Below are 26,553 nucleotides of genomic sequence, written 5' to 3'. Positions count from 1 at the left end.
AAATGCTGAGTTATGTTGCATGCCTACTCCGTCCACACAAATGCAAATATCTACAATATCTACAATCACTCATATTGTCAGAAAATGCCCATCTTCCGCCCTACCCTTTCCACCTCCATTTTCTTCCCCAAGATCAGGGAGGGCATGCCTCTGTGGAGAGGGCGCATGATTTGCTCCTACACCTAAGAAGAGGGGGACTGACAACCTGCTGTCTCAGTGACACTCTTGTCTCTAAGTTTCCATCCCTTTCCTTGTAAGGAGAGCTGGGTTTTACAAGTGCTATCTCCCTGTGGGCTAAGAAATTCCTCTCTTGGGAACTGACTGTATCCAGACAATCATACTGACATTTATTTAGCACAAATGTGAGAACTTTTTATTATAACATTGCGCTGCAATTTAAATTCACTTATCTCTATAGTTATAAGGGATATACAGTGTCAGATAACAACTACCCCCATGATCTTCTGGAATGGGAGGGGGATGAGTAAAGGTTAGAAGAGGTAAAATTATAGCACTTTCCAGATACAATGTGTTCAAAAACTCAGATAATTTAGGTGTCAATTTTAAAAGCTCCTTGTCAAAAGCTTCTCTTGTACTTTTCTCTGATTAGAATCATGATTGGTGAGTTTCCCTTGGTTCAGTCTGAAATATGAGCTTCATTTGGATCAGACCTAAATTAGTCCATTTTAAGCTCCGTCCCACTCCAATCTCCATGTCATGTAGACTCCCTGATCAATCCTATTTTTCTAGAAAAAGAAGTGCTGGAACCATGAATGCCTCCCTTGTTCTCTTATAATGGCAATGGTGCCCAACTGAGAAGTGCCGGAACTGAGTTCTGGCAGGAGAAAACAACAACCCTGCTCTTGATATTATCAGAATTAAGAGGAAAGACAGAGGCTTATCCTGCCTAATCCCTTCATTTGCCCTGGCTGAGTAGGAGCACTTAGAATCTTTGCAAAAGTGCAGTTGATTCATTAGTAAGAGCAATCAATCAAAGAAACCATTTCATTGACTAAAATCTCAAGGTTCATTGACTAAAATCTTGTGGCATGTTACACATTTGGTCATTGACTAAAATTTCAAGTTACAAGAAAGGAGATTCCAACTAAGCATCATGACAAACTTTCTGATGGTAAAAGGTGGAATGAACTCCTTCGAAAGGTGGTGGACTCTCCTTCATTGGAGGTTTTTAGACATCTATCATGAATGCTTTAGTTAAGATTGCTGCATTGCAGGGGTTGGAATAAATGACCATCAGGGTCCTTTACAACTCTACAATTCTATAAAATAATGCTCCCAATTGATCTGGTATCCATATTTTTTTTTTGAAGGGGGTGAAAGATAATCAATTATTTCTAATGTGTTGACATAAAGGGCTAACTCTAGTTTTGTTGGCAGGCTGCTGACAGAGATAATTACATGGTGATTGATGATAGCTAGATGATAGCTGCTTTCTGTGTCAAGAGACGAAGAAGCCGTCAGCTCCTAGGAATTCTGATAGAGTTAAGGGACTTGTGAATTGAGGAACTAACATCGCTCCCAAATACCACATAAGAGCCCTGATGGGCATGGTATCTCCAAAAGCCCCCTTTTCTTAATTATTTCCAAGACAGTTATAATTTATAACTGGAAGAGATTGATCTGTCGGCTGGTGGAAATTTACATTCAGTGCATGAGCTGATTTCTGGCTTCAAGAAGAAGGAAATGGAAGTTGATCATTAAAGGGCTGAAGGCAGAACAAGAAGCATCCTTTAATGGTTTCAGTCAAGAAAGTTTTATATCAACATGGGAGTTCTGTGTGCTAAGAAATTTTATTTTATTTTATTTTATTTTTGTTTTGTTTGCTTGATGAAAGTGTTGCTTAGAAATCAAAAGTAACTCTGCCACTCATAATGAGAAAGGAATGTGTTTATTTTTATAAGATATAATGCTGTGAAGAGCTAAAGGCGGTGATGGGAGATGTAATGAGACTGAATTGTTAATAAGATTGAAAATGTTCAATATGGCAAGTCTATCTTTGGACATTCCACTGTCTGTTGGTATCCTTCAGCAAATGTTTGATGAGCAAATAAAATGGATTGAATCAAAGTTAGATCTAATGGAGAATGAAAGTAAATCAGAGACAAATGAACTGAAAAGTGGAATCAAAGATTATACAGAGGCTCTGGAGAATACGGTAATATGGATAAAGGACTGGCAGAACCAGAGGGTGAAAAGTGCAGAGTTAGAAGGAACAGATGGTGAAATGGAAAAGTCATTCACACAGATGTTTGGAGAAATGAAACAGCCAAATGGTGGGGTTGTGATTCTGGAGGAGTGGAATGAAGCCATGATTGGGAAGATGGCACCGATAGTGCTGAGAGAGAAAGGGCGCTGTATACAACTTGGAGTGAATTCAGAGGAAAAAGCTATCAAATCTCTGGCTCTTTTCTTGGAAAAAGAATGGAAGAAGTGTAAATGGAAGAGATAATTTATTAGAGAAGGATGGAAAGCCATGGCAAACACAATAGCAATGGGAATGGAAGATACAGAACTGGATGAGAAATAATGGATACATAATAAGAATATGGGATACTATCTCAATATAAGATCACAGTGGAGAGACTCTTATATGGATGAAAATGGAAGGATTGACTATTTTTTTAATATGGAGGAATGGCTGCTGGAGTTATAGGAGGCAAAGTTGATATGTTTGATTAGAGGAAAAACCATTGCTGATATTTATTAATAACAATAATTAGAGAACCCCTTTTGGACTTTTTGTGTGAAAAGGGAAATGAACAAATTTGAGACTTCTGGATCTGAAGATTGGGAAAATGTTCTACGTTCTGTTAAGCAATATTTGGATCTCATCCTAGAGTGATTTTTTTTGGAATATTTTTTAAAAATGTAACAGAGATAGAAAATCGGAAGTCCATTTTATTTTTTATTTTATTTTCTTTCCTTCTTTTTTCTTTTTTCTCTTTCTTTTTTCTTTGGTGTCCTCTGCTCTGGGCCTTTATTTGTGTCCAAGGATTACATGCACAAGAAGGTGGCGGGTGGAAGGACCCTGAGTGAGAGGCCAGGAAGGGAAGGGAAGATCTCCCAGGTGAGAGACTGGGAGGGTCCACCACTTTCTGTGTGTGACAGGGGTTAAGCTTTAATAAAATCTTATGGAAAAAACATACAGATGATTGGGATTTTGCACACACGCGTACACACACACACACACACACACACACAACTAATGACAGTCTGCAGCTATATAATTCACATTCAGAAAAAAACATACCTATTTCTACATTGTGGAAATCCCTATATTTCCATTACTAACTATATAAATATTGGGCACTTAAGAGAAATCCTGATAGCTGCATCATGTGGTGAGAAATTGTGTGTGTGTGTGTGTGTGTGTGTGTGTGTCTGTAGCATTGAAAGAATGTGCCTGAAGTGGCTGTGTGTGCACATAGTACAACTGAAAATGAACACAGTTCAACACCTAATTGGTCATATGGAATAAAGCTCAGAAAGTGTTCAGAAAAACTGTCCACAGGAAAGAGCAGTGCCTTCCGCCCCCACAGATCCACCCACAGACAATTTCCTAGTCAAAGATTTGTGTGGGCTGCTGCTGCTGCTGCTGCTGCTGCTGCTGCTGCTGCTGCTGCTGCTGCTGGATGGATTTGATTTTCGAGTCTACTCTAAAAGCTATATAAAAAAAGAAAAATCCCCCAGAAAGGGCAGAGCATCTAGAGACAGCAACTGTATATCCTGAAAAAGCTGGAGTTCCTTTAATTCATGAAACAAGGCAAGACTTCCTTATCTAAACCTGGATATTAGTATAATTATTTGGAAGAATGAATAATAAGGTAAAGACTAGCTATTGCATTACTGTTCTTTCTGCCTTGGGGGCAAGTGGGCTGAGGGGTTTTTTTTTTAAAAAAAATGGATAGCTCTTCGGGTGAGGAGAGATCACTGCTCCCATTCTTAAGACAAGGACGGAAGCTTCAAGAGAGTCATGCATTTTATTATTTTTGAAACAATGGTTGCATCCAGCCTTCGGTGAAAGCTTCCAAAATGGAATGCCCATGGCCATGTAGAAATGTGTGTTTCATATACCCCACCTTTCACCAGCTCCTTTTTTTCCTGCAACTCTGCTCAAACATACAAAACCTTCACCCAATCCACAGATTTCACTATTCAGGCTTGCTACTTCTCTTTTTCACAAGTCTGTAATGGAATGCATGGAAGCCGGAGTGGGATCGTGCATATGATCGCTGCCCACAACCTTGCCCCTCCATCAGCTCTGTGTGCACAGAGGTTCTATATATGTGTATATAAATGATGCTTACAAGCAGAGCATGTTTTCACTCATTCGCTGCATACGGTTTCAGAATGTGTGAACAGGATTTCTCACACCGACATACAGCTTCCAGCTCCCTCACCTCAGAAACCATAGCTGTCAACTTTTTCCTTTTTTTAAAGGGAAATTCCCTTATTCCGAATAGGATTCCTCGCAAGAAAAGGGAAAAGTTGACAGCTATTCAGAAACCCCTCTCCCCACTCTCACCTCTCTCACACAAAACACAATATTTCACACAAGGGCTATTATATTCCCATTTACTCTGCAACCATCGCATGCCCACCACTGCTTCGGGAAGTGGTGTGCACACAACATTAGGCAAAATCTGCATCCACCACGCAGCATTGCTTCCTATTAAACACTGCATTTTGATGCATTATCCCCACCACACTAAACAAGTTTTAATCTGAATTGAAAAAAGAATGACCTTGCTGCATTTTAAACCAGTACACAGCCATATAATGAAAACAAGCACTCCCATGGCACCATGGCTTTCTTTGTGGCAAATGAGGGTAGTTATTACCTATAGATGGTTCAGCTGATAGAGCATGAGGTGCTTAATCTCAGGGTCACGGGTTCAAGTCCCACATTGGGCAAAAAGATTCCTGTATTGCGAGGGGTTGGACTAGATGATCCTTGTGGTCCCTTTCAGCTATACAATTTGGTGATTCTGTGAAGATTCCATTCTCTGTCAGCTTCTGTCCTTTCCCCCGTCTCACAGACATTTTTGCCTGGATGTGCTCTCATTAGCCCATCAATATTTCAAAAGCAGAATGCCTTATTATTTCTCCTAAACCTTCCTGATATCGCTGGCCTATCTCTACACACTTCTTGTCTCTGCACAACCTCGGAAAACAGGGAGGATATTTAGATTCAGGTGGATCTGGAGAAGTTACTGCTCCGATTTGCTCAAAAACAAAGCTCTACCGAACATTGTGATATGAGACAAGCCTGAATATGATTCAGGGATACTTAATTGGCAGGCATCTGTTTCAAGTAGAGAGCTCCAACTTTCAGAGTAAATGTAGGCTGATGATTTTGGGAGAAGAAACTAGACAATGCACACAATATTTACTCCCTTGAAATTCTGAATGTTTAAAACCATTATGAACTGGAGGAGACATCCAGCATTTTCACCCCTGAACCAGTTCATTAATAGGAGCTGAAGTCTTGTCCAATAGCACAGATACCCGGAGAAGCTGTGAAAGTTGCAAAATCTGGAGTCTGTGAGTTTTTAAAAATCAAGATGCTAGTCCCTTGTGGCTGCAAAAAATGTTATGGACCACATAGTATCGACTAGAGTGTGAGTCAACAGAAGACTTTCAACAGGACTTCCAGAAGTGTGGGTGGTGGAGGCTAGAAATCAACTCTATATCCTCTTTTCTTCCCCAATGTTTTTGATGTTCCCCTCACCTTATGAACTTGTATCTTCCTTTTCTTCTCTTCCCTCAAAATGACTTTCTTTTATCTCCTCCACAACCACATAACCTTCACAAAAGATGCTGATTCCTGTGAAACCATTCATACACGCAAATAAAGCAAATACATATTAATCTGCATGTCTTTAAGAGGACAGTAAATGGATTCTCTTTATTTCAGACTTTGGGCTGGGCTGCGGAGTTACAAAGAAAGTATATTTATTCTCTGAATATTTGTGTTTTCTTTCTTTCATTCTGTAAAGGAGCCTTAGAAAACTTTCAAATTCACAGAACTGAAATCCCATAAACATAAATGAGTAAGATAAAATAACACCATCCTCCGGAGCCAAGCAAGTCAACATAAATAAAAGAAGAACCATTCCTGTTAACGATGCACTGGAATATCTTTTAAATAAAAAAAAAGGCTGAAAGATGGGGCTTTAGCATCTGTTATTTGAAAAGTAACTGCTAAAGATATCAAATGGATGGGTGGGATTTCTTTCCAGACTTCCAAGATCCCCAGATATCAGGGGGGATATCATCTGAGGGATGCAAAGGGGGAGAGGAAAAGGAAGCTGGTATGTCAATCACACCAGCAAATCACCAGCAGTGTTCATGCTTTAATCCATTAATGGGGGATTTATCTGTGATCATAAAAGCAGGTTAGTCAGCCTGGAAGTGTGTAGGTGGGAGGGGGAGAGAGAGCGTGGAGAGAGCAAGAGAGAGAGACAGAGGAAAAGAGGTAAAGAGAATAAATACACTGGTTGAATTGCTGGGAAGCTTTAGGACCAATAATCAGGGATCTCGGACGAACTGCTCCTGTGAACATCCTGCTTTCTTTAGAAGGAGACTGTGGCTTGGTGCTGCTGAGATACATATTCTTTTAAACCCTCCTCATAGTTTGATAGGCATTCCCAATGCTTTTTGTGCATGTCTCTAAAAAGCGTTGACGTGGAAAGAAGCAGCAGCAGTAGCAGTAGCAGCAGCAGCAGAGAGGAAAAAACTGCAGCTCTTCTAAAAATACTGAGGGCATGCAGGAGTGTGAGCAGGCTGGGGAGGAGGAGGAGGGTGTGAGAGTGCCTCACACCATGTTTTCTGGATGCCAGCTGGGTGCAGTTTTGGAAATGTTCCTCCTGTGAATGGAGGCACCATGAACATTTGGGAAGTGATCCTGGCTTTCTTGATTGTGGTACTCATCCTTGTCTCGCTGCTGTCCAACGTGCTGGTGCTGATCTGCTTTCTGTACAGCGCAGATATCCGCAAGCAAGTCCCGGGATTGTTTATCCTCAACCTGACCTTCTGCAACTTGTTGATGACTGTTTTGAACATGCCCCTGACCCTGGCTGGGATCATTTACAAGAAGCCGCCTGGAGGAGACCAGCTCTGCCACATCGTGGGTTTTCTAGAGACTTTCTTGACCACCAGCTCCATGCTGAGCATGGCAGCTCTAAGCATAGACAGGTGGATAGCGGTGGTGTTTCCTCTCAACTACCATTCCAAGATGCGTTACAGAGATGCTGCTCTCATACTGAGCTATACATGGTTGCATTCTGTGTCTTTTCCTATAGTGGCAACTTCTCTGTCTTGGGTGGGTTTCCATCACCTTTATGCCTCCTGCACCCTCTACAACAAGAAACTGGAGGACAGGACACAGTTTGTGGTTTTCACAGGGGTCTTTCATTCTCTCAGCTTTCTCCTCTCCCTCGTAGTCTTGTGTTTCACATATCTAAAAGTGCTGAAGGTGGCACGCTTTCACTGTAAAAGGATTGACGTGATCACTATGCAGACCCTCGTGCTGCTGGTGGACATCCATCCCAGGTAAGGAGATACCTGTGTCCTTGACTGCCAAGGGCACACACTTCTGAGGATACCTGTGGAGAGGCAAGATTATGTTCATTATCAGACTCAATTGCCATCCATCTGCATTTCATTATTTTTAAATGTAGCACTTGCCTATTTCTAATCTGCATGCTTATATTCTCAGGTCTCCTTGTAGCTACAAAATTAATTGCCAATTATATCCTGCAAAGAGCAAAATATGTCATCCAGGAATCCTTGGATGTGTTTGAGGGCTATAGTGGAATCAAAAGGTTTGCAGATGCATGCATTTCCTTTCAGGTGGTGTGTTTGAATCTTTGCTGTTTTCACTTACCATGAACAGATTCATCATGCCTGTTCATTAAAGTTAATCAGTAACGTCCATGGGTGTTTGATGAACTGGTTCAGGCTGAAATTCCTTGTGTTCCTTAAAATTATGCAGTGGGGAGATAGCACACTGAATACCATTCTGCTTTCTGTGACTTTGTGAATGTCACTTTGGAGTCAATAACTTTATTTTCCTTGAAGGAAGGATGCCCAGAGAAATAATATTTCCAAAATAAGCATGAGCAATCAACCAGGTACAAATACATCCAAAATAGCATTGAGATTCAAATTAGTACTGACAAGCAAAGAAGACTCGAGACTTGTACGAGAGACCTTAAATCAACCCATATTTTCTAGGTATGGGAGTCTCAAGACAAGGGAGGGAAAAGGAAGCAAGCAATGACTAGGATGGGGAGGGATAACTAGGGGGAGGTACAAAAGGGAATGTCACAGAGAATGAAGAAGAAATATAACCAGGGGATCTTTGTAGTGGAGCTTTAGAAATCAGATGTGAGAAGATTTGACAGGTGGAATGTCATCTGACTGACTTTGCTAGAGAAGATTTTCTTGTGGGAGATGAAGGTACAATGAGTTTGTTGAGATTTTGAGTTGGGGGAGAAAAAAGAAGGGAGAAGTGTAACTAAGTATGTGATAGGGAGAAAAAAGACTGGTGTGGGTGAGAATTCATGGATGTGTGGCAAAACAAAACAAAACAAAAGGTCACTGGAAGAATATAGGAAAGAGAGATGGGTTTAATGAAGGTCCTAGCTACGCAGCTACTCATAATTTTTCTGTCTCCCCCACCCCCTACATTGATGAGGCAATGGTAATGTGGTGTGGTGGCTTCCTAAAAAGGGTGAGTTAAATTTCGATCATTTAGAACCTGTGGAAGACAGGAACAAAGTAATGTAGCTGCTTTTCCCTTCACTGTGAGTAATAGCAGCTGGTCATAGGGGAGGAGGCAGGGAGGCAAGGACTTGATGGGAATATATATAATTTTGCATTGTATTTTCTTTTCTTTTTATTTCATAAAATTTACATAACACTTGATTGTACGAAAAAACTCCTGAAAGCAGTGAACAATAAGTTGAAACAATAAAACTATCACTAAAAAAAAGAATACAGCCAAAACTTAAAGCATACAGAAAGTTAAAACCAGAATACAGTAGTCTAATTTTTAAAAATAAACTCATACAAACTTTTGAAACATCTAAATAAGCTTGCCTAAATAAGAATGTATTCAGCAGGCGCTGAAAAGTATACAGTGAAGGTATAGAGAAAGTGAATAGAGATAAGTATTTGTCCTTATTTAATAATACTAGAACCCAGGGTCATCCACTGAACATGAATTATGGGAGATTTGGCATGGACAGATGGAAGTACTTCTTCAACTAGCACATGGTTAAACTATCACATGAAGTAGGCAAGTCCACTAACTTAGATTTGCTTTAAAGGGGGATTCAGCAAATTGATGGAGGATAAAGCTACCAATGGCTACTAGTCATAATGGCTACATTATCTCCAGTGTGAGAGGCAGTGTGTCTCTGGATACCAGTAGCTGGTAATCATGAGTGCGCAGAGAACAACTGTGCTCATTTTCAACTTAGGGCTACTGAAAGGCATCTGGTTGGCATCTGTAAGAAACAGAATGCTGAACCAGAGAGGCTTTTGATCTGATCTAGTAGGATTCTTCATGTTCACATATAAAAATAATATTAATAATGGAATCAGTGTGGTCTCAAGAAAGTTAAAAAAAGAGAGTGCACAGTCAGATGAAAGAAATAGAAGGCAATAGTATAACATCTTAGAGCTCAAAAGTCTTCAAAACATTACTTCATAACCTTAATATCAGCCTAGTAAGGCAGACCAGCATAATCACCCCCCATATCCCCTGAATGAGTGGCAGTGGTTTACCTAAGTCTGAGTAGTGAGCTTGTGGCAGAGGTGAGATGCAAACTGGGAGTTTCCTTATCCATAGCCCAATATCTTATGGCCCATCTATGCATGGCATTGCAGACCTGTGAATGGATTCAAATTTACTTGGAAATAGCTGTGGGGGCTTAAAAGGGCAGAGGTGAGATACAAACTCTGTGGCACAGCAGGGGGTAGTTGTACCCATCCCTTCAGGGTCATTTCTCCACTTTAAATCACTATTAGCCTCACTGAGGGAGGGGGAATGAAAGGTACAAATTAATATGAGCTCCTGTCTTTACCTTCCACTGTGGCTAAAAGCATCTGCCAATTTAAATCAGGACAATAGCATGTTTCAACTAACCTTGGGACAAACTGCAGTTTGCCTGGATTCAGAAATAGCGCATAGGTGCAGCTAGTCTAAGGTAGAAGTGTAAGCTTCTAAATCCACCCCCCCCCTGGCTGCACTAGAGGAAGAGAGGAGCTTATTTTTGAGTAAATGCATATCAGATTGTACTTTTTAAAGAGCTGGTATCGAATATATATTAAATACATTCACTTGATATTTGATATATATTTCATTTAGCTTGAAAATAAAGCTGGGTGATCTGTGACCAATCAGTATCAAAACAGCAAATGGATAGAGCAAAGGGGTAAATAACCAAGTCTCTGAAAAACCAAATCATTCCTTATGCTAATTTCCTAGTGGATCTTATTTTTACATGGATAATAGGAGTCTATTTTTGAAGTGTAGCATTCAGCTCAAAGTGTGACTTCTGGTAACCATGGTTAATTCCAGGTGTTGTAAATTTTACATTCCTTCTCTTGTTAATATGGGAGGCTAATATGCACTATATCACCATAAATGTCCTTAATTATAGCCTTTCTGTAATACCAGACTCCCTGCATACCACCTAAGGTAACTTGTAACTCCTTCCCAAAAGTCGTTTTTATAAAGGAAACATTGACCAAATTTGTGCAGCCAGAATGAATGATGTGATGCCAGATGTCAGGATATGTCTCCCCGTGCCCTGCCTCCAGAATTGGTTGTACATCATGGTGCAAAGTCATTTACAAGCATTTTTTTTTTAGGGCTATGCAGCAACCGGCAGTTGAGCAATGTTAAGTAGGAAGATGCCTTATGGTGCCTTAAATTGGAATGGTCAAAGGAGTTCCGTTCAGTATGACTGGGAGGCATATGGAAGGACTCAGGCAGCTCTAGGTTCACTCAACACTTCTGACTTCCACTCTTTGGTTTATGATCAAAGGGACATGGAAGAAAACTAATCCTTCTAACTTTCCAAACTTAGATCTCTCTCACTTGTAGCTTAGCAGCTAAGCTCCACGGCATCACCCTATCAAAAACCCCTATATCAACCCTTTCCGGCCTAGTGCCCATCAGACATTAGGGACTACAACTCCCATCATCCCTGCCCAATGGCCATGCTGTCTGGGGATGATGGGTGTAGGAGCCCAAAAGATATAGAAGGCACCAGATGAGTGAAGCCTTACTTATGGTCTTCCTCAGCCATAGCATGGGGTCCTTAGTAATCACATTAAGGATAAGCAGGTTAGTTGTTCTCTGGATGCATGTCTCCATACCCCATGCTGTATGAAAGTCAACAAAGCCACAGTGCTCATCAGTGTGTATGGGCCCACCTACACAAGTCTTAGAGGATTATGCCCTTATTTTTGCTTTCCAATGCTCACTTCACCAAGCTAGCAAGTTAGGACAGGTGGGGTTTAAATAGACTTGGGTTGTCTCCAATGCTTTTTTTCCTAAAAAACAAATAAAATTTTAGGGGTACTCTCATTTTCCTACTTATATTCCTACTGCCCCTCAATGAGGCCAACCTCCAGAAAAAAGCACTAGTTGTCTCCACCTTCCAGGCGTCCCCCACCTCCATGCTATGAAGCTTAAATCAAAGCTGATCAGTAGGACTAACCTTTTTTGTTATGTGGTGGCATAAATGCCATTGAAATCCATATGTTTTTCATCACCAATCATATTTCACAGCATTTCTGTGCCTCTTAGGCACATTTCCAGTCCACACCTTGAAGGGAAGTGAGAACAAAGTATATAAATGAGATAAATGAGAAAGAAAAAACCCCTTATGGATTTAGGTTTTGCAAAGGTTGGATTGGATCATTGACATTTTGCAGTATAATACAGACTTCCTTCTCCATATGATTTGGGAGGCGTTAAGTAACACTATCTAAAGTTTGTTCAAACGGGAGCTTTGATTTCACAGGAACATGCAGACACAGAACTGTATAGACAGCTAATTATAAGGATTATACATAAGGAGCACCATGAATTCTGATAAACATGGTTTTGAACAGTAGAGGTTCTGCTGTATTTAAATAAAGCAATAGTTTGAATCTATTAGATTTGCATCTGAGCAAAATCTGACAGTGTGGAGAAGCCCACTTGTGGGGGTCCACCATGGGGGGTGGGCATCAACTTCCCCTGGAATTTGTTTCCATCTGGTCTTTTTTACACACACACACACACACACACACACACACACCACAATCTTATTCCTTGTGCCGACGCAACTATGAAAGGCATAGGAGCCTTGTCTTGCTTTCCACCAGCAGTTTACAAGCTGTCTTAAAGGGCAGGCCCACAGACAGCACGCTGTGGTCTAAACCACAGAGCCTAGGGCTTGCCAATCAGAAGGTTGGTGGTTCGAATCCCTGCAATGGGGTGAGCTCGGTCCCATTGCTCGGTCCCAGCTCCTGCCCACCTAGCAGTTCAAAAGCATGTCAAAGTGCAAGTAGATAAATAGGTACCGCTCTGGCGGGAAGGTAAACGGCGTTTCCGTGCGCTGCTCTGGTTCTCCAGAAGCGGCTTAGTCATGCTGGCCACATGACCTGGAAGTTGTCTGCAGACAAACGCCGACTCCCTTGGCCTATAGAGCGAGATGAGCGCCGCAACCCCAGAGTCATCCGCGACTGGAACTTACGGTCAGGGGTACCTTTACCTTTACCTTTACAGAGAGCATATTACAGTACCTGTAGTTCTAACTGGGTGTTGAAGCCAGTTCCACAATATTGAAACATATCATGCCTGGCCGCTATGAGTTCTTGCGAGGTAAACACCTGCAAAGACTTGGCTATCCAATTAACACTTGTGTGGTTTTCTTTTTCTTTTTCTAGTTATGTTTACGGCACTGCCAAAATACAGGCATTTTGTGCAGCTTGAGCAGAGCAAAAAGAAAGAAGTGTCACATATTAACAGGATTTTGTTCTCTAGCCAATCTGAGGAGCAAAACATGGATGCTAATTGCCATGATCTTGTAACCTCCTTCTTGAACTAACTTCATTTATCTGAGTTTTCTGTGTGCTACTGCTAGCCAAGTGACCTCAGCTGCCACAGCATCTCTTCTGCATTTTGTACTTCCTATTTTAGACAGAAGGGGGGGGCGGGAAGAAATCTGTGACCATCTCAAAGGTTCGTTTTATTTTTGTTACACAAACCTATTGGTCCAAGAGATGATAGCATCTTATTCCAGGCCTAAAAAGGAAAGTCTATGACCCTTACCCTCTTTGCACATATATGCAGCATAGAATTCAAGGATAGCATTCAAGGAGATGCAGAAAAAAAAGAAAATGGTTGCATCACTATTTAGAGAGGTGCAGAACAACCCTAACCCCTGATCTGTGCAGCTGCTTGCAGTTAGTGGGGGGCACCTTAACAGGGTCCTGCTGGTGTAGGGATGGGACCTGCTGCACTCATTGAAAGTGCATTGGAGATCATGCAATCTCTGGTATTTCCCATAAGAACATAAGATGAGCCTGCTGGATCAGGCATGGGTTGGCATGGCATTGGGGCCAGGATTGGTTCATCATTCCACAAACCCCACATTGATGGGTGTGCTAGGTTTGCACCATCCCAAACCCGTTTCATGGGAGTCGGCCAGTGCTGAAGCTTGCCAAAATGCAAGCCAAAAAAGCAAGGTCCCACTGGGCGACCAAGGTGCAGATTCCAACCAGGTAGATACCCCATCCCAAGCATGGGAGTGCCAATCAGGTTGAGAGGGGAAACAAATCCTTTCTGGCCCTGACAACAAGCGACCCAAAATAGCTCAGGGAAGGCTCTGGCCCAAGGGTAGGTGGGCGGGAAGCTCTCAAGGCAACATGGCCCTGAGCAGCAGAGGAAGCAGCCTTATACTGTATAGTCTTTCCCTTCCCTGCTATTTTTCCCATGAGCCCATTGCATGGGCAAGATACTTGCAAATAAGGCAGCTTGGCAGGATCTATGCTCAGATTCCTCAGGATATGAACCACTATATCCTATATGAACCACGCAGTCAATATTGCAGGCACACATTTGCTTTGAAGCACAGCATGGACAAAATAGTAAATAGTAAACCAAATCATCTATGCCAGAATGTCCCTAGATCCACGATTTATGACGTTTACAGGAGTCATATTCTGAAACAGGTAAAGCCTGGGTCATCTGCTCTTAAACCTGGCCCAAGCAATTGTAATTTACCCAAAATTAACAAGTCTGTTCTAGATCATTCCAAAAAAAGCTATGTCAATCAGGCAAAATGTGATCTGTTTAATTATCTATTGCATGGAGACTAGCTTGGGAATAGTAAGCATAGCATTTTTTTCTACCTCTTTCCATCAATGTGCAACATCAGTCATGTAGACATTTCTTACTTTAATCAGCGGAGTAAGATTTTGGCCCTACACATTGCCCAGACATATGTTTCAAGTGACCACAGTCTTCCTGCAAGCCTACCGGTACTCAAAATGTACTGAGATCCAATTTTGAAAGGAGCAGCTCAGGGGTAGCAATCTGTTATGACATCACACCTAAAGAAATGACTAATGTAGTACGTGTGACGGATTTAAAGAGTTGCATTTAACCCTATTCAAATGTCAAAGGCAACCTGAACTAAAAGGTTTCTCTTCAGCTACCTTTCTACTCTGCGTACAGAAATAGCACTGATTTCAGCCAAGTGTTTTTATCAGGACATTGTGGCTATTTTAAGACCCTAATAGCTTTTCACATGGCTGAAAACAGCCCAGAATTGGCTCAACTCTGGACCACCTCGGGCCAACTGCATGCCATGTATATTCAATATTCCTGCACCAAATGTAGCAACATAGAAATCATATACACTATTCAATCTCCAATGTGTTTTTGCCCCTTATGGCTCTTCAAATAACATCCCAAAGAAAGAAGTCAGATATGGTAGTGTTCATTTAGCAGTTATTAACAGAAATATTAAATGAAAGCATTAAAAAAAACCCAGTTCTTTTTTTTTTTTTTTTAATAAAAAAAAAAAAAAAACCCAGTTCGGACTTCCGGCGGCGACGCAATCGTCGGGTGGTCGAGGGCTGCTTCGGGTCCGAAGCGCCCTGTCCATCCCGGGGGTTAGGAGCCGCGCTACCGCAGCGCGCGACTCCGGTTGGGGTGCGGGAAGAGCGTCCCGCACCCTGGGCTCCCCGGCTGCGCCCGCGGAGGCTCCGAACCCTTCCCTTGCCCCCCCTGTAAAGGGGGAGTGGGGGTGAAGGGACAACGGAGCCGGGCTTACGGGGATATGCCCCAACCGGGATGTAAATGCGGCGGCAAAGCCCGCGGTGAGCGTCTAAGTTCTACCTGTGAAGAATGGAGCTAAAGGAACCCGGTGGTCGTGAGTAAATAATCTTGGCAGAAATCGTGTTTTTGGAACGATCCGGGGGGAAGGAGAAAGGCAGCCTGCCTCCCTCCCTTCGAGCCTAAGAAATTAACCAATTCGAGGGATTGCTGCCACAGAACTGGTTACAAAGTATTTAAAATCGATACATGAGACTGGCAAACTTTTTTCTTGGGAAGCTAACTAGCGGAAAATATCTCCATATAAAGTTGCAGTGTTTGCGCTCCAGCTTAGGAAAATGGCGACGAACAAAGAGACAGGGGAAGAAATATGATACCCACTTCCTCCTCCTCTGCCAGTATGTTGGGTTTCGTCCTTGAACTGGTATTGAACTCTGGACTAACAGATGAACAAAGGCTCACTGCCCTGAATGTGGAATTACTTTGTAGAAAAGTCAAAGTCTTGTGTGGGGGTCTGAAATGGAACCAACTGCCCACAGAGGAGGCTTACAAAACTTTTGACACTTTGGAAGAAAGTCTTGCCAAAGAGCTGAGAGGGTGGATGGAAAGATGGAAAGAAACGAGTGAGCTACTTCGGAGAAGAAATTCGCTCTTTGGGGGTGGCAGCCCCAAGGCGATGTCAAGATTTGTTATATCCAGTCCCCGAGGTGTGAGCTCGGGGGCCAGGGACAGAGAATTAAGGTATTTACAAGAAGAAAAGGAATGTTACAAAGAACCGGAGAAGCTGAGAGAGGAAGAGATGGACACCTCGGAGCTCGTGGCAAGGAGAGTTTTGGACTATGCCCGGATCTGTGGACGTTTGGAGAGGGAAGCTGCAAGGAAGTTCAGTGCTGATGCCATCAGGAGAAGAATAATGGACAGAGGGGGTGTGGGGTGAAGCATTAAGTAAAATCTAAAGCAATCTGTTATGGTATTTTGAAATCGGAGGGTGAACACTGTCAACAATAGTTTGTCTTATTATTTGTTTGAACATGAAAGGAGATATTTCAAGTTTTTATGTTATAAGCAGCAGTTTAAAGGATAGAAGAGATAGATTTGATGAGGATGATTTGTGAGGATTTATGAGGATGTAGTATAAATAAAGTCAATTTAAGTGGTTTAAGTTTATAGATTAAGATGATTAAGATTAAGATGAAGATTAAGATGAATGTTTTACTTTATATATATAATTAAGTTTAATTTTTCAAATGAAGAGGTTAAAAAGTAGATTATGGATATAAACTCGAAGGTGAAAAGGCAGGGGAAGTCAACTGTCAAGATTGGGAAAAGAAAAATTTTTTTTGAGATGTCTAATTAAGAAGAAAAATCATGGCAATTTTTGTATTAGATGTGTAACTGTATTTGTTTTGTATGTGCATAAATGTAGGTGTGGTTAAGGTTGTATGTTGTTATAAGTAAAAATGTCAATAAATTCTTATAAAAAAAAAAAAACCCAGTTCATTTAGATAGCACAATAATATATGATTATTTATTATTTAAGTATTCAAAATTCACAGTTTTCTGCTCACAGCCAAGTCTCTTCTTTTGTCAGGCCTGTGCAATTTCTAACCTATCAACCTGGCCACAGCCTTCCAGCTATGTATGACAGCCTGAGGGGAGCTGGATAAATGTTCAGATTTTGCAGACTGCAACGCAAGCATGTAGGGCAAGGACACCACAAAATATGGCTGGTTGGGGTTATGGTCTCCACATCTTTACCCCTAAACCTCATTCAATACTTTGCGTTAAGGCCAAAATTCATGTGACATTAAATGTGTGTAAGTTTTTAAAGAGCATGTTTTTATTCTTTAAACAGCAGTCATGAGATAAGGGGAGGAGAACCACAGTATGTAGGGCAGGCCGATTTATCCCTTTCCCTCGATGCAAAGGTACCGTCATTGCATACCCTCCAACATTCCTCAGATGAAAATAGGGACATTTCTCCCTCACTCCTGCAACTGACCCTCCTCAGCCCCCCATTTGTTTTCCCCCCTCCACCTTGCAGAGCATTTCTACCACCACCACACCAATGGGAAACAACACACCATCCTGAGAAAACCCCTTAATCCCGATTTTTATTTCATTTCATTTTATCCTATAGTAGATTTACAAAAAGAAAAACACATACCAATAAATAAATTCTAGAAAGGGGCAAGTTTACAAAGGATGAATAAGTAAAGACTCCCTGTGATAAAATCCCCCTTCTTCCTGCCTAGGGCAACCCTGCTTTCTGCCTGCACCTCAGAGTTGGCCAGCGGTGGAGCAAGCTGATTGGGCGCCTGGGGCGGCGTGCATGCCCTGCGCCCAGGGGCGGGGCCAGCCAGGGCAGGACACCCTGCAGGGCCTCCGAGGAGTCTGCTTGCCTCCTCCCAGCTACCCTACAGCTGACAGGGAGGCAGCAGGCAGACCGTTTGGGGCAGCACGGAGCCTGCAGGGGCCCAAGCCACTGTGTCACTCCCAGGAGAGACGCGTGGTTTGGGTGTGCTGCAGGCCCCGCAGTGAGCGCCGCCCGGCATTTTGTCACCCCCCTCAGTGGTGACACCTGAGGCACACCGCCCCCACCGCACCCCATTCCTCTGCCCCTAGAACCGGCACATAATGCGAGGCTGTGTCTCGGCAGCGGTAGCTTCTTTTCCTCCTCTCCCACTCTCCAGCAGCCACTATGAGCTGTTGAGAGAAGGTGGGCAGCGGCGGCCATGGGATGCTTCCTTGCAGCCGCCACTGCTGCTGCCACTGGCTCATCCTCCTCCAGCTTGGAGGTGGCACTGGCAGGGGAAATAGGGACATTCCAGGGTCAAATCAGAAGCCAGGGTGCCTTTCATAATGCCTTTCATAATTCCAGGATTGTCCCTGGAAAATAAGGACACTTGGAGGCTATTCCAATTCCCCCTCATACCAATTAAAGATGTTACTAGCCCTGGGAAGGAAGCATCTCTTGTCACCAGTACCAAATTTAGATACATTTTCTGATGGATTAACCCAAGTTAATTTTGAAAGTCCACTATGCAATGCCCAGTGCCAGACTTCTTGTGGCATCCTTCTATCTGGATTTTGAGCTTCCTGGCTGAAATTCTTTGAGTTACATCAGATTCATATTTCTAAATTCTTTCACCTATGTTGTTAATTGAATTACAGCTATAAGAATGTATTAATAATGTTTCAAAATATGATCTTTTCCTTAGTATGTCAAATGTTCAGTTTAGTTACTAGATGCCTGCTTATTGAAAAGGTAATTGTTTGAAAGCATTGCTTTATATTAAGAGAGGAATATGTTACTGCTCAAAAGATTCTCCTATTTGAGTTAGGTGAAATTTTTCCTCAAACTACAGAATTCTACATGCATTTTCTATGTCCCAGCTGAGTTTCAGGTTTATATGCACATTTTAAAAGAGCATTGATTTCCTCTAGTCTAAAGCAAATAATCATTTCACTACAAATCAATGAGGCTACTGTACTTGCTATAGTAGTTGGCAATGCCAACCCATCACAAAGGTGGATTGCCCCGGCAGGCACAATTTGTGGCCCAGTGAAATAACTAAGATGGGGTGCAGGTTTGAGTAAAAATCAGGCCAAATCTTTATGACCACAGTGGAAACCAGAGTTGGCATGGCAGCAGGGCAAGGATCCTGTTCCTCATTCCACCAGCCCTTGCTGATGGAATGGCACTCTGTCAGGGAAGTGCCAAGCCCCCCTCCATGTGAATAACCCAGCACTGAGCCCTGGCGTGGTGCAAGACAAGCATCCAGGGTCTCGCTGGGGCCACCAGGGTGGGGCATGCTATAGCTAATCCTCCCCTCGGGCCACTTATGCAGGAGCCATCTACTATGCTCACACTGACTATACAGGCATACCTTCTACACACACTTGCACACCCCAACCTTTCCCCCATCCAGGCCAGCTAGAGGCATTATCAGAGATCAAGGACGCATTCCAGAAAGGCAAAAACATTTGGAGCACCAAGCAGGGCTAATGAGTGGTGTGGCTTGGGAAGAATTCCAAGGATGAGACAGAGAAGTCTGGAGGGTTAAAGCCAGCTTTCAGGCTTGGTTTTCCCCACCCCTGACTCAGCAAGGCCATGTGAGTATGTGGCCCCCCGGAAAGGAGCTCACAGCTACTTTGCTCCCCCTCAGCCCCTTTTAATGTGTCAGTGCTCTTTGTTTTTGTGCGTGTTCAGGCAAATGCCTGAGCACGACTTCTAAGTCAAGGTGATGAAATGCTGTTTGAAATTATAATTTGCTTTCATGTTTATGTCAAAAAACAGTGTAAGAGAGCGATGCCTAGAAGAACAGAAGAGGCGGAGACAGCGAGCAACCAAGAAGATCAGTACATTTATTGGCACTTTTATACTCTGTTTTGCACCATATGTAATCACAAGGTAGGTTTAAGCTAGTCTTTTCTCATTTCCATCCACAGTACACTCCTGTTATTTGTATCAGCAGACGATTAAACTTCTGCTTGTCAAAATTATGTTAAGCATTTTTCACTGTGTTGAGAATCGTTGCCATCTTAGGTGCCCGAATTTTATGGTCCCCACTGTGGCCAGAGATTTGTTAGTGAAAGGGATCAAATCCAGCATCCCAATGGGAAAGTCTTTGATATGGATTAAGGAGAATACAGTTAGACTCTCATCAAAGAAGATCACATAGAATTCAGAATGTCGTCTGCACATTTCAGTGGGTATGTTGTGCTGTGTGATGCAGAGCAGATGTTCTGGGACACACGGTGACTACTTTAAATTAATGCACACAGATGTTCCAAGTTTATAGTAAGCATCTGAGTGAAGGGATTGCCAGCATTTTCTGAGTCATCGCCCTTATTATCAAAATGGCATCCTCCATGCATAAGGGGGAGCAGTTTTAAAGAAACTCCAAGTTTTGCCAAAGTACAAAAACAGCCCAAAATATATATATAAAAAAACAGAATACTAATGACTTGTTCTATGGTATGTGATGGATGGGTGGACAGAAAGCTCAATGGAAGGGGTAATGCAAGAAAATATACTGAATAGGAGAACAGCTCACTGCATGGGTTTTCATTCAGGACCCACTGGTATCTGATTATTATGAGGTAGAAAAAAGTAATCCCAACACATTTTTCCAAAGCAAAACCCATGCACAGAAAAGACTGTTTGGGCAATTTAATCCTGATAATATCCAAGAGGCATTTGATACAAACACAGATGTTTCTTGGCCCCCTTCAGCTATAACTGGTGATACCCCTTTTTTTTTGCACACCACCCCAACATTTAGAAGCCATTTTGGAATAACATTTGAGGTTGCCTCTCCATATGTTTAAGACGCATCGGTCTTATGAGAAAAGTTCATCGCAAACAGGTCATATCACAGCTTTTCAGACCTGGAGCTACAAAACCAGTATTGCTGTTCACAGCTTATTCCTGATTAATAAGTGCTAGAAGATGCAAAACAATGTTAATTTTGAATGACAATGGTAAAAATAATAATAATCACAGTTCAAATAGGTATTATGAAATTATTTGTTGAATTGTGAACATTTTGCATCCGGTATCAGAGAGGTTCACAGAAACCCCTGCTTTGTTGCTATGTTGCTGGGAAGAAGCAAAAAGGGGGGAGAGAAAAACCTCTGCATTTATAAACCTCACTCAAAATTGGCCTGGTGGAAATGAATTATTGAAATGTGGATTGCTGTGCTTCAGAAGCAACATAAGAGGGAATGAGCTAAAAGGCTATGTTAGCTTCTCTGAACATTTGGAATGTGTTGATTTATTTTTGACCAAGTGCTTCATGGAAAAAAAAATGATAATATCTTGGCACCCATTAAACTTGGAGTGGGATTAACAGCAATGTTCAGTGCCCCGATAAAAGTCAAGACTGTAGGAAGCTTGTCTCTCACCTTTCTTCCACTTCCATTTTTTTAAATAGATGGATACTCAGAAGTGCTTATGAAATAAAAATCAAACGCTTGGGGGGTGTAGTTCAGCATACAACATGTCTGGTTGAAAGTGCTTTTGGTTGCCTTGGGCAAGATCAAGCAGCTAACACTTTTAATAAACAATTTAATAAATAATAATGCTTTGTACCCAAGAGGACCTAGATTCAATCCTTGGTTTCTTCAGGTTGTGCTAAGAAGGCCCCTGTCTAAGACCCTAAACAGCCAATGACAGTCAGTGTAGGCAGTATAGACAATACTGAGTTAGATGAACTCACAATCTGACTCAATATATGCTTAATATGTCCGCATTCAATATCCATTGATTCTAGTGTGAAAGACTGCCCACCCCCCATGCAAGCCATTGTTAAATGTCAGTGTTATAAGTGCTTATTAAATAAATAAATATTAAATGTCAGCCACGTTTAAGTTTACATGTAAGTTGCTACTGATTTTACAAACTAGGTAGTGTTACTGGTAGTAAAATCCAATATATGTATGCAGTGCCATTTTTCTAGAAAAAGAGGTGCCAGAACTCACCACCAATGCCTGCAACATACAAATGTGACACTAGATGGCGACGGTGAGTCATGGAAATTTCAATGTATTTTTCAAAACGTTTTTTTTAAAAAGCATTTTTAAAAACCCTACCTGGAGATGCCAAGGACTGAACTTAAAACCCTCTGCATGCTAGGCAGATTCTCTACCATTGATCATTGAACCTTCCCCCCAAAACTACTATTAGCTGAAAAACTGCTTTTAAAACTGTTTGTATGGATGTATGGGGAAAATAGAGATATTTCACAATTCAGCTGGAGTCATTCAGCTGGAGTCATACAGGATCAATTGCATCAGAATATGGATGGAAATGTGCCTTTTGATGTGCATTTGAATATATACCCGACTGAAAACAATGTTGGGTGAATAAAGCCTGCTTACCAGTTCCAACGAGTGTGTGTGTGTGGCAGTTGTGGCCCAGTGTGGCCGCAGGTATGTCAGAGCAGCAGTGAAACTTTTAATTGCCCAACTGCAGGCAAGTCTAGGGGTGGGATGGTCAGGGCATACCTGGGAGAAGCCTCCCCAAACCTGGCTTCATTCAGCCCCATTTCATTAACCCCCGTTTCATCGGTCAAAGTTTCAGGATACCTGGTTAAAAGAGTCCAGGGGGGTGGATTCTGTCCAAATGCCCAGACAAGGACTAATGGGCCATAGAACTCCCCAAATATGCGTTCCAGAGGGATTACCCAGATTTGATTAGCATCATAGTGATTGACCCTGAAGGAAAATCACCCAACAAGTGGGTTAGCTGGTTCAGGATATACACCCAATGCTTATGCCAATACCTACTGATATCTGTAATCAACAATGTTGGGGCTATTTTGATCCTGTGCTTGTGATCCCTCGTCATTATTTCTCATTCCCTCTCCCCATCCTGATGACCACTGTGCCTGGTTCTGTAAATGACACCTGCATTTGGATAAACATCCAATTTAAGTCTGCGAGCATATGCTTGTGCACGTATAGCTAATTATCTCAGTTAGAGTGCAAATATATAAATTATATCCAGTGGGATATAGGACACAGACACAATTTAAAAATAAAAAACAGTATCAGTTGTATTTACAAGTATTGTATGCTATGAAAATTTGAGGGTGAAGGAAGGGCACTCAAGGAAATGTCGTAATAAGTCTCTAAACTCCCCCTCCCCTTTGAAGGCCATTTCTTCTCGATGTTCTTTTATAAAAGGTTAGTTGGAATTCATAACATTGATTGATAGTAAGTAAGATATAAACCACTTTGCATCTTAGTGTTTCAGGGTATTCACAGAGCTTTCATCAGCTTCCATCAGAATATCAATAACTCTACCTTTCCAGTGGGGAAAGTATTCAGATAGCAATGAGAGTATGAATTATGCTTTTTCCTACATTGTGACTTCCTTAACCTATTCCGTGAAAGCCTTTCTAGAAAAAACAAAAAAAACAAAAAAACCACAGAACGGCCTGCATAAATTGAAATGCTTCTTAATGGAGATCTTACACACAAGAGTGGCACTCGTAGCATGTGACAGAGAAATCCCATCTGGAATCTGACAGAAAGTAATTATAAGAAAGTGGAACTAATTGTTCACTTAAAATCAATAGTATACCATTACCTTCAAATGTTCCCCTTGGGTAACAGTGCCTATAAATAAGCTCAGCTCATGCATCCATTCTGATTTACCTCTGCACTAGCAGTAATGGTGTGCAAGGGGAGTAGTGTTCACCTAGGGCATGGCCCTTCCCTACACAGGTGCAACATCTATGTGGGGGAAGGTCCCACAGGGTTCAAAAGTGTCTTGTTTTCATCTCTCCTCCCCACTCAGTTTATATTAAGATGATAAGATAGGGGGGAAAGCATCAGGTTCCCACCCCTTTAATGCTTGTGAAGAAGAAGGAATTTTAACAGGTGTAAAATACAGATGCAGGTGGCGCTGTGGTCTAAACCACAGAGCCTAGGGCTTGCTGATCAGAAGGTTGGCGGTTCAAATCCCTGTGACAGGTTGAGATCCCGTTGCTCCGTCCCTGCTCCTGCCAACCTAGCAGTTCGAAAGCATGTCAAAGTGCAAGTATATAAATAGGTACCGCTCCGGTGGGAAGGTAAACGGCGTTTCCGTGTTCTGCTCTGGTTCGCCAGAAGCAGCTTAATCATGCTGGGCACATGACCCGGAAGCTGTACGCCAGCTCCCTCAGCCAGTAAAGCGAGATGAGTGCCGCAACGTTAGAGTTGTCCGCGACTGGACCTAATGATCAGGGGTCCCTTTACCTTTACCTTGCCATACAAACTATTAAAACAGCAGAACCCTGTCCTTGTTTGTATCTGGTAACTGTAATTGCTGTAAGCAATTGCATACTCCAGCAATTCACTAGGTCAGCCCAGGATAGAGAGCATTGTCCAGTTCAGAGGGTCCCCAGAATTATTCCTTCAGACAACATTGCTATGGGGATCTCCCAGGAAGTATTAATAGGAGGTGGAGTATTTCAAATACCTGCTTCCCCACAAGTCCTGAAGCCAATCCTGAAAATTGCATATGGATTACCAGTTTCAAAATACCATTTCTGAAATTCACTGCTCTTCGTCCTAGCTTGCCTTTTCAGAGACAAGCAAAAACATTTTTTTTTCATCTCCAACAGAAATTGTTTTGTTTTAGTCTCATTTTTATTATATGTTTTTGGTATCTTGTATAGTGTTTTAATTAACTGAAGCTGTCTTGGTTTTACAAAGATAAGCAGCATATTTTAAATGAATAATAAATGTGCTCTTCCACATGGGAATTATTTCAAATGCAATTGAGTCAGCTATACCCATTTCTCTGGATAATCTTTTTCTTGAAATAAGGAAAGGTACATTTATAGAGATGGCTGCAACTATCTCCCTTAAAATGGCCAGTCCCCAGTATAGTTTTCCTCTGCAATTGTGTACTTGAGTAGATACAGAGACAATAAGCACCATTTGTTTGTATGTGCTAACTATATAATGTTGGTGATATAGGTATCCAGATATAAAGGTATGGGTGGTTTTTTTTGCATCTGTACATATGCAGTCAAGTAAACTAAATGGGAACCTCTATGTCAGCTTTCCACAACCTCATATCCTCCAGTTGTTTTGGACCACAAGTCCCATCAAAACCCAGCCAGTATGGCAAATAGTCAGGGATTAAGGAAATTGTAGTCCAAAGCATCCAGAGGGCACCACATTAGGGGTGTCTCCTGTATTTTCAGAAGCAGATTAGCTAGACTGGTGACTGGGAGTGGCCGCCGAGACCATATAACACCAGTCCTGAAAGACCTACACTGGCTCCCAGTACATTTCTGAGCACAATTCAAAGTGTTGGTGCTGACCCTTAAACCCCTAAACGGCCTTGGCCCAGTATACCTGAAGGAGCATCTGCACACCCGTCGTTCAGCCCAGACCTTGAGGACCAGCTCCGAGGGCCTTCTGGTGGTTCCCTCCCTGCGAGAAGTAGGTTACAGGGAACCAGGCAAAGGGCCTTCTCGGTAGTGATGCCCAGCATGTGGAACGTCCTCCCATCAGATGTCAAGGAAATAAACAACTATCTGACTTATAGAAGACATCTGAAGGCAGCCTTGTTTAGGGAAGTTTTTCATGTTTGATCTTTTATTGTGCTTTTCATATCCTCTTGGAAGCTGCCCAGAGTGGCTGGAGAGGCCCGGCCAGATGGGCGAGGTATAAGTAATTAATTAATTAATTAATTAATTAATTAATATTATTAACCAGATGCTGTGGACAAGCAATAACTGTGGACAATTGTAGTATTCTCAGAGGCTTTATTGCTGGTGGGAATATAATGTTTGAATTTTGGTCTAATTAGGAGGTTCTAGTCCTTGATAAGTTTATCTGACAATCATATTTACTCTTTTCTTGACAGACTGGTAGAATTATCATCCATAGTCCCCATCAACGCACACTGGGGAGTTATTTCCAAGTGTCTGGCTTATAGCAAAGCTGTTTCAGATCCCTTTGTGTACTCTTTGTTACGACACCAGTACAAGAAGACATGGAAGGACATAATAAACAAGATGCTGAAAAGGAGCTCAATAAATTCATCAGCCCTCACAAGTGAATCACAGAGTCGAAACATTTTGCAAGCAACTGATTGAAGAGCCGAGGTTAAACTATTTATTCAATGTAGCCTAATACTGGAACAGTCGGGGAACAATAGCTGGTGCCATTAGGATGATCAGCTGACAGTATTTTGGAAAGCCTGCCTTTTAAATCTTCAGCAACTTAGGTAACGAATTGCATAGCAAAGTTGGTTGCCTTTTAGTACTGATATCTTAAGTACTGATATTATCTTGTTTGCAAAGATCCCCACCAATTTCACAAAATGTGTGGAAAAGCAACATTCTAACCTCAAGGGGGTTTAGATATGGATAATGATAAAATATTGTGTTTACATATGTCCCCACCACCCAAACAAACAAAAAACTGGATAATATCTGTGCCAGTTTTGATGTGTGGCAGCAAATTGACATCTGTGACGATGCCAACTATGTGATCAGGTGAAGACAATCACTCCTGGGGTTTTTTCTGAGATTGCCCCTACTTAGTCACACATACCTAATTACACATAAACCTGTTAAGATAAAGCTCTTAGGCTGCAAACCTATACAGGTACACACTTACCTGGGAGTAAGTCCCACTGAACAGAATAGAACTTATTTCTGAGTATGGATTCA

At 41.9% G+C, this 26,553-nt stretch overlaps 1 protein-coding gene across 1 annotated transcript; it reads left to right on the top strand.

Annotated features, from left to right (window-relative positions):
* Positions 1 to 6,239: 6,239 nt before the first annotated feature.
* GPR26 (G protein-coupled receptor 26) lies at positions 6,240 to 26,281 on the top strand. Its single transcript, XM_033149464.1, has 3 exons — positions 6,240 to 7,575; positions 19,671 to 19,784; positions 25,743 to 26,281. The coding sequence occupies exons 1-3, from the start codon at positions 6,857 to 6,859 to the stop codon at positions 25,972 to 25,974; spliced, it is 1,065 nt and encodes a 354-aa protein (XP_033005355.1). The 5' UTR covers positions 6,240 to 6,856; the 3' UTR covers positions 25,975 to 26,281.
* The last annotated feature ends 272 nt before the right edge of the window (positions 26,282 to 26,553 follow it).

This window comes from Lacerta agilis, chromosome 5 (genome assembly GCF_009819535.1).
Source record: "Lacerta agilis isolate rLacAgi1 chromosome 5, rLacAgi1.pri, whole genome shotgun sequence".
NCBI classification, from domain to species: Eukaryota; Metazoa; Chordata; class Lepidosauria; order Squamata; family Lacertidae; genus Lacerta; species Lacerta agilis.
Note: the sequence above shows the minus strand (reverse complement) of the source record. Positions and strands in the feature narration are given on the sequence as shown.

Coding starts and splice junctions, on each gene's coding strand:
- GPR26 (XM_033149464.1), top strand. CDS start 6,857: ATGCCAGCTGGGTGCAGTTTTGGAAATGTTCCTCCTGTGAATGGAGGC. Junction 7,576..19,670: donor CTGGTGGACATCCATCCCAG/GTAAGGAGATAC, acceptor GTCAAAAAACAG/TGTAAGAGAGCGATGCCTAG. Junction 19,785..25,742: donor GCACCATATGTAATCACAAG/GTAGGTTTAAGC, acceptor TTTTCTTGACAG/ACTGGTAGAATTATCATCCA.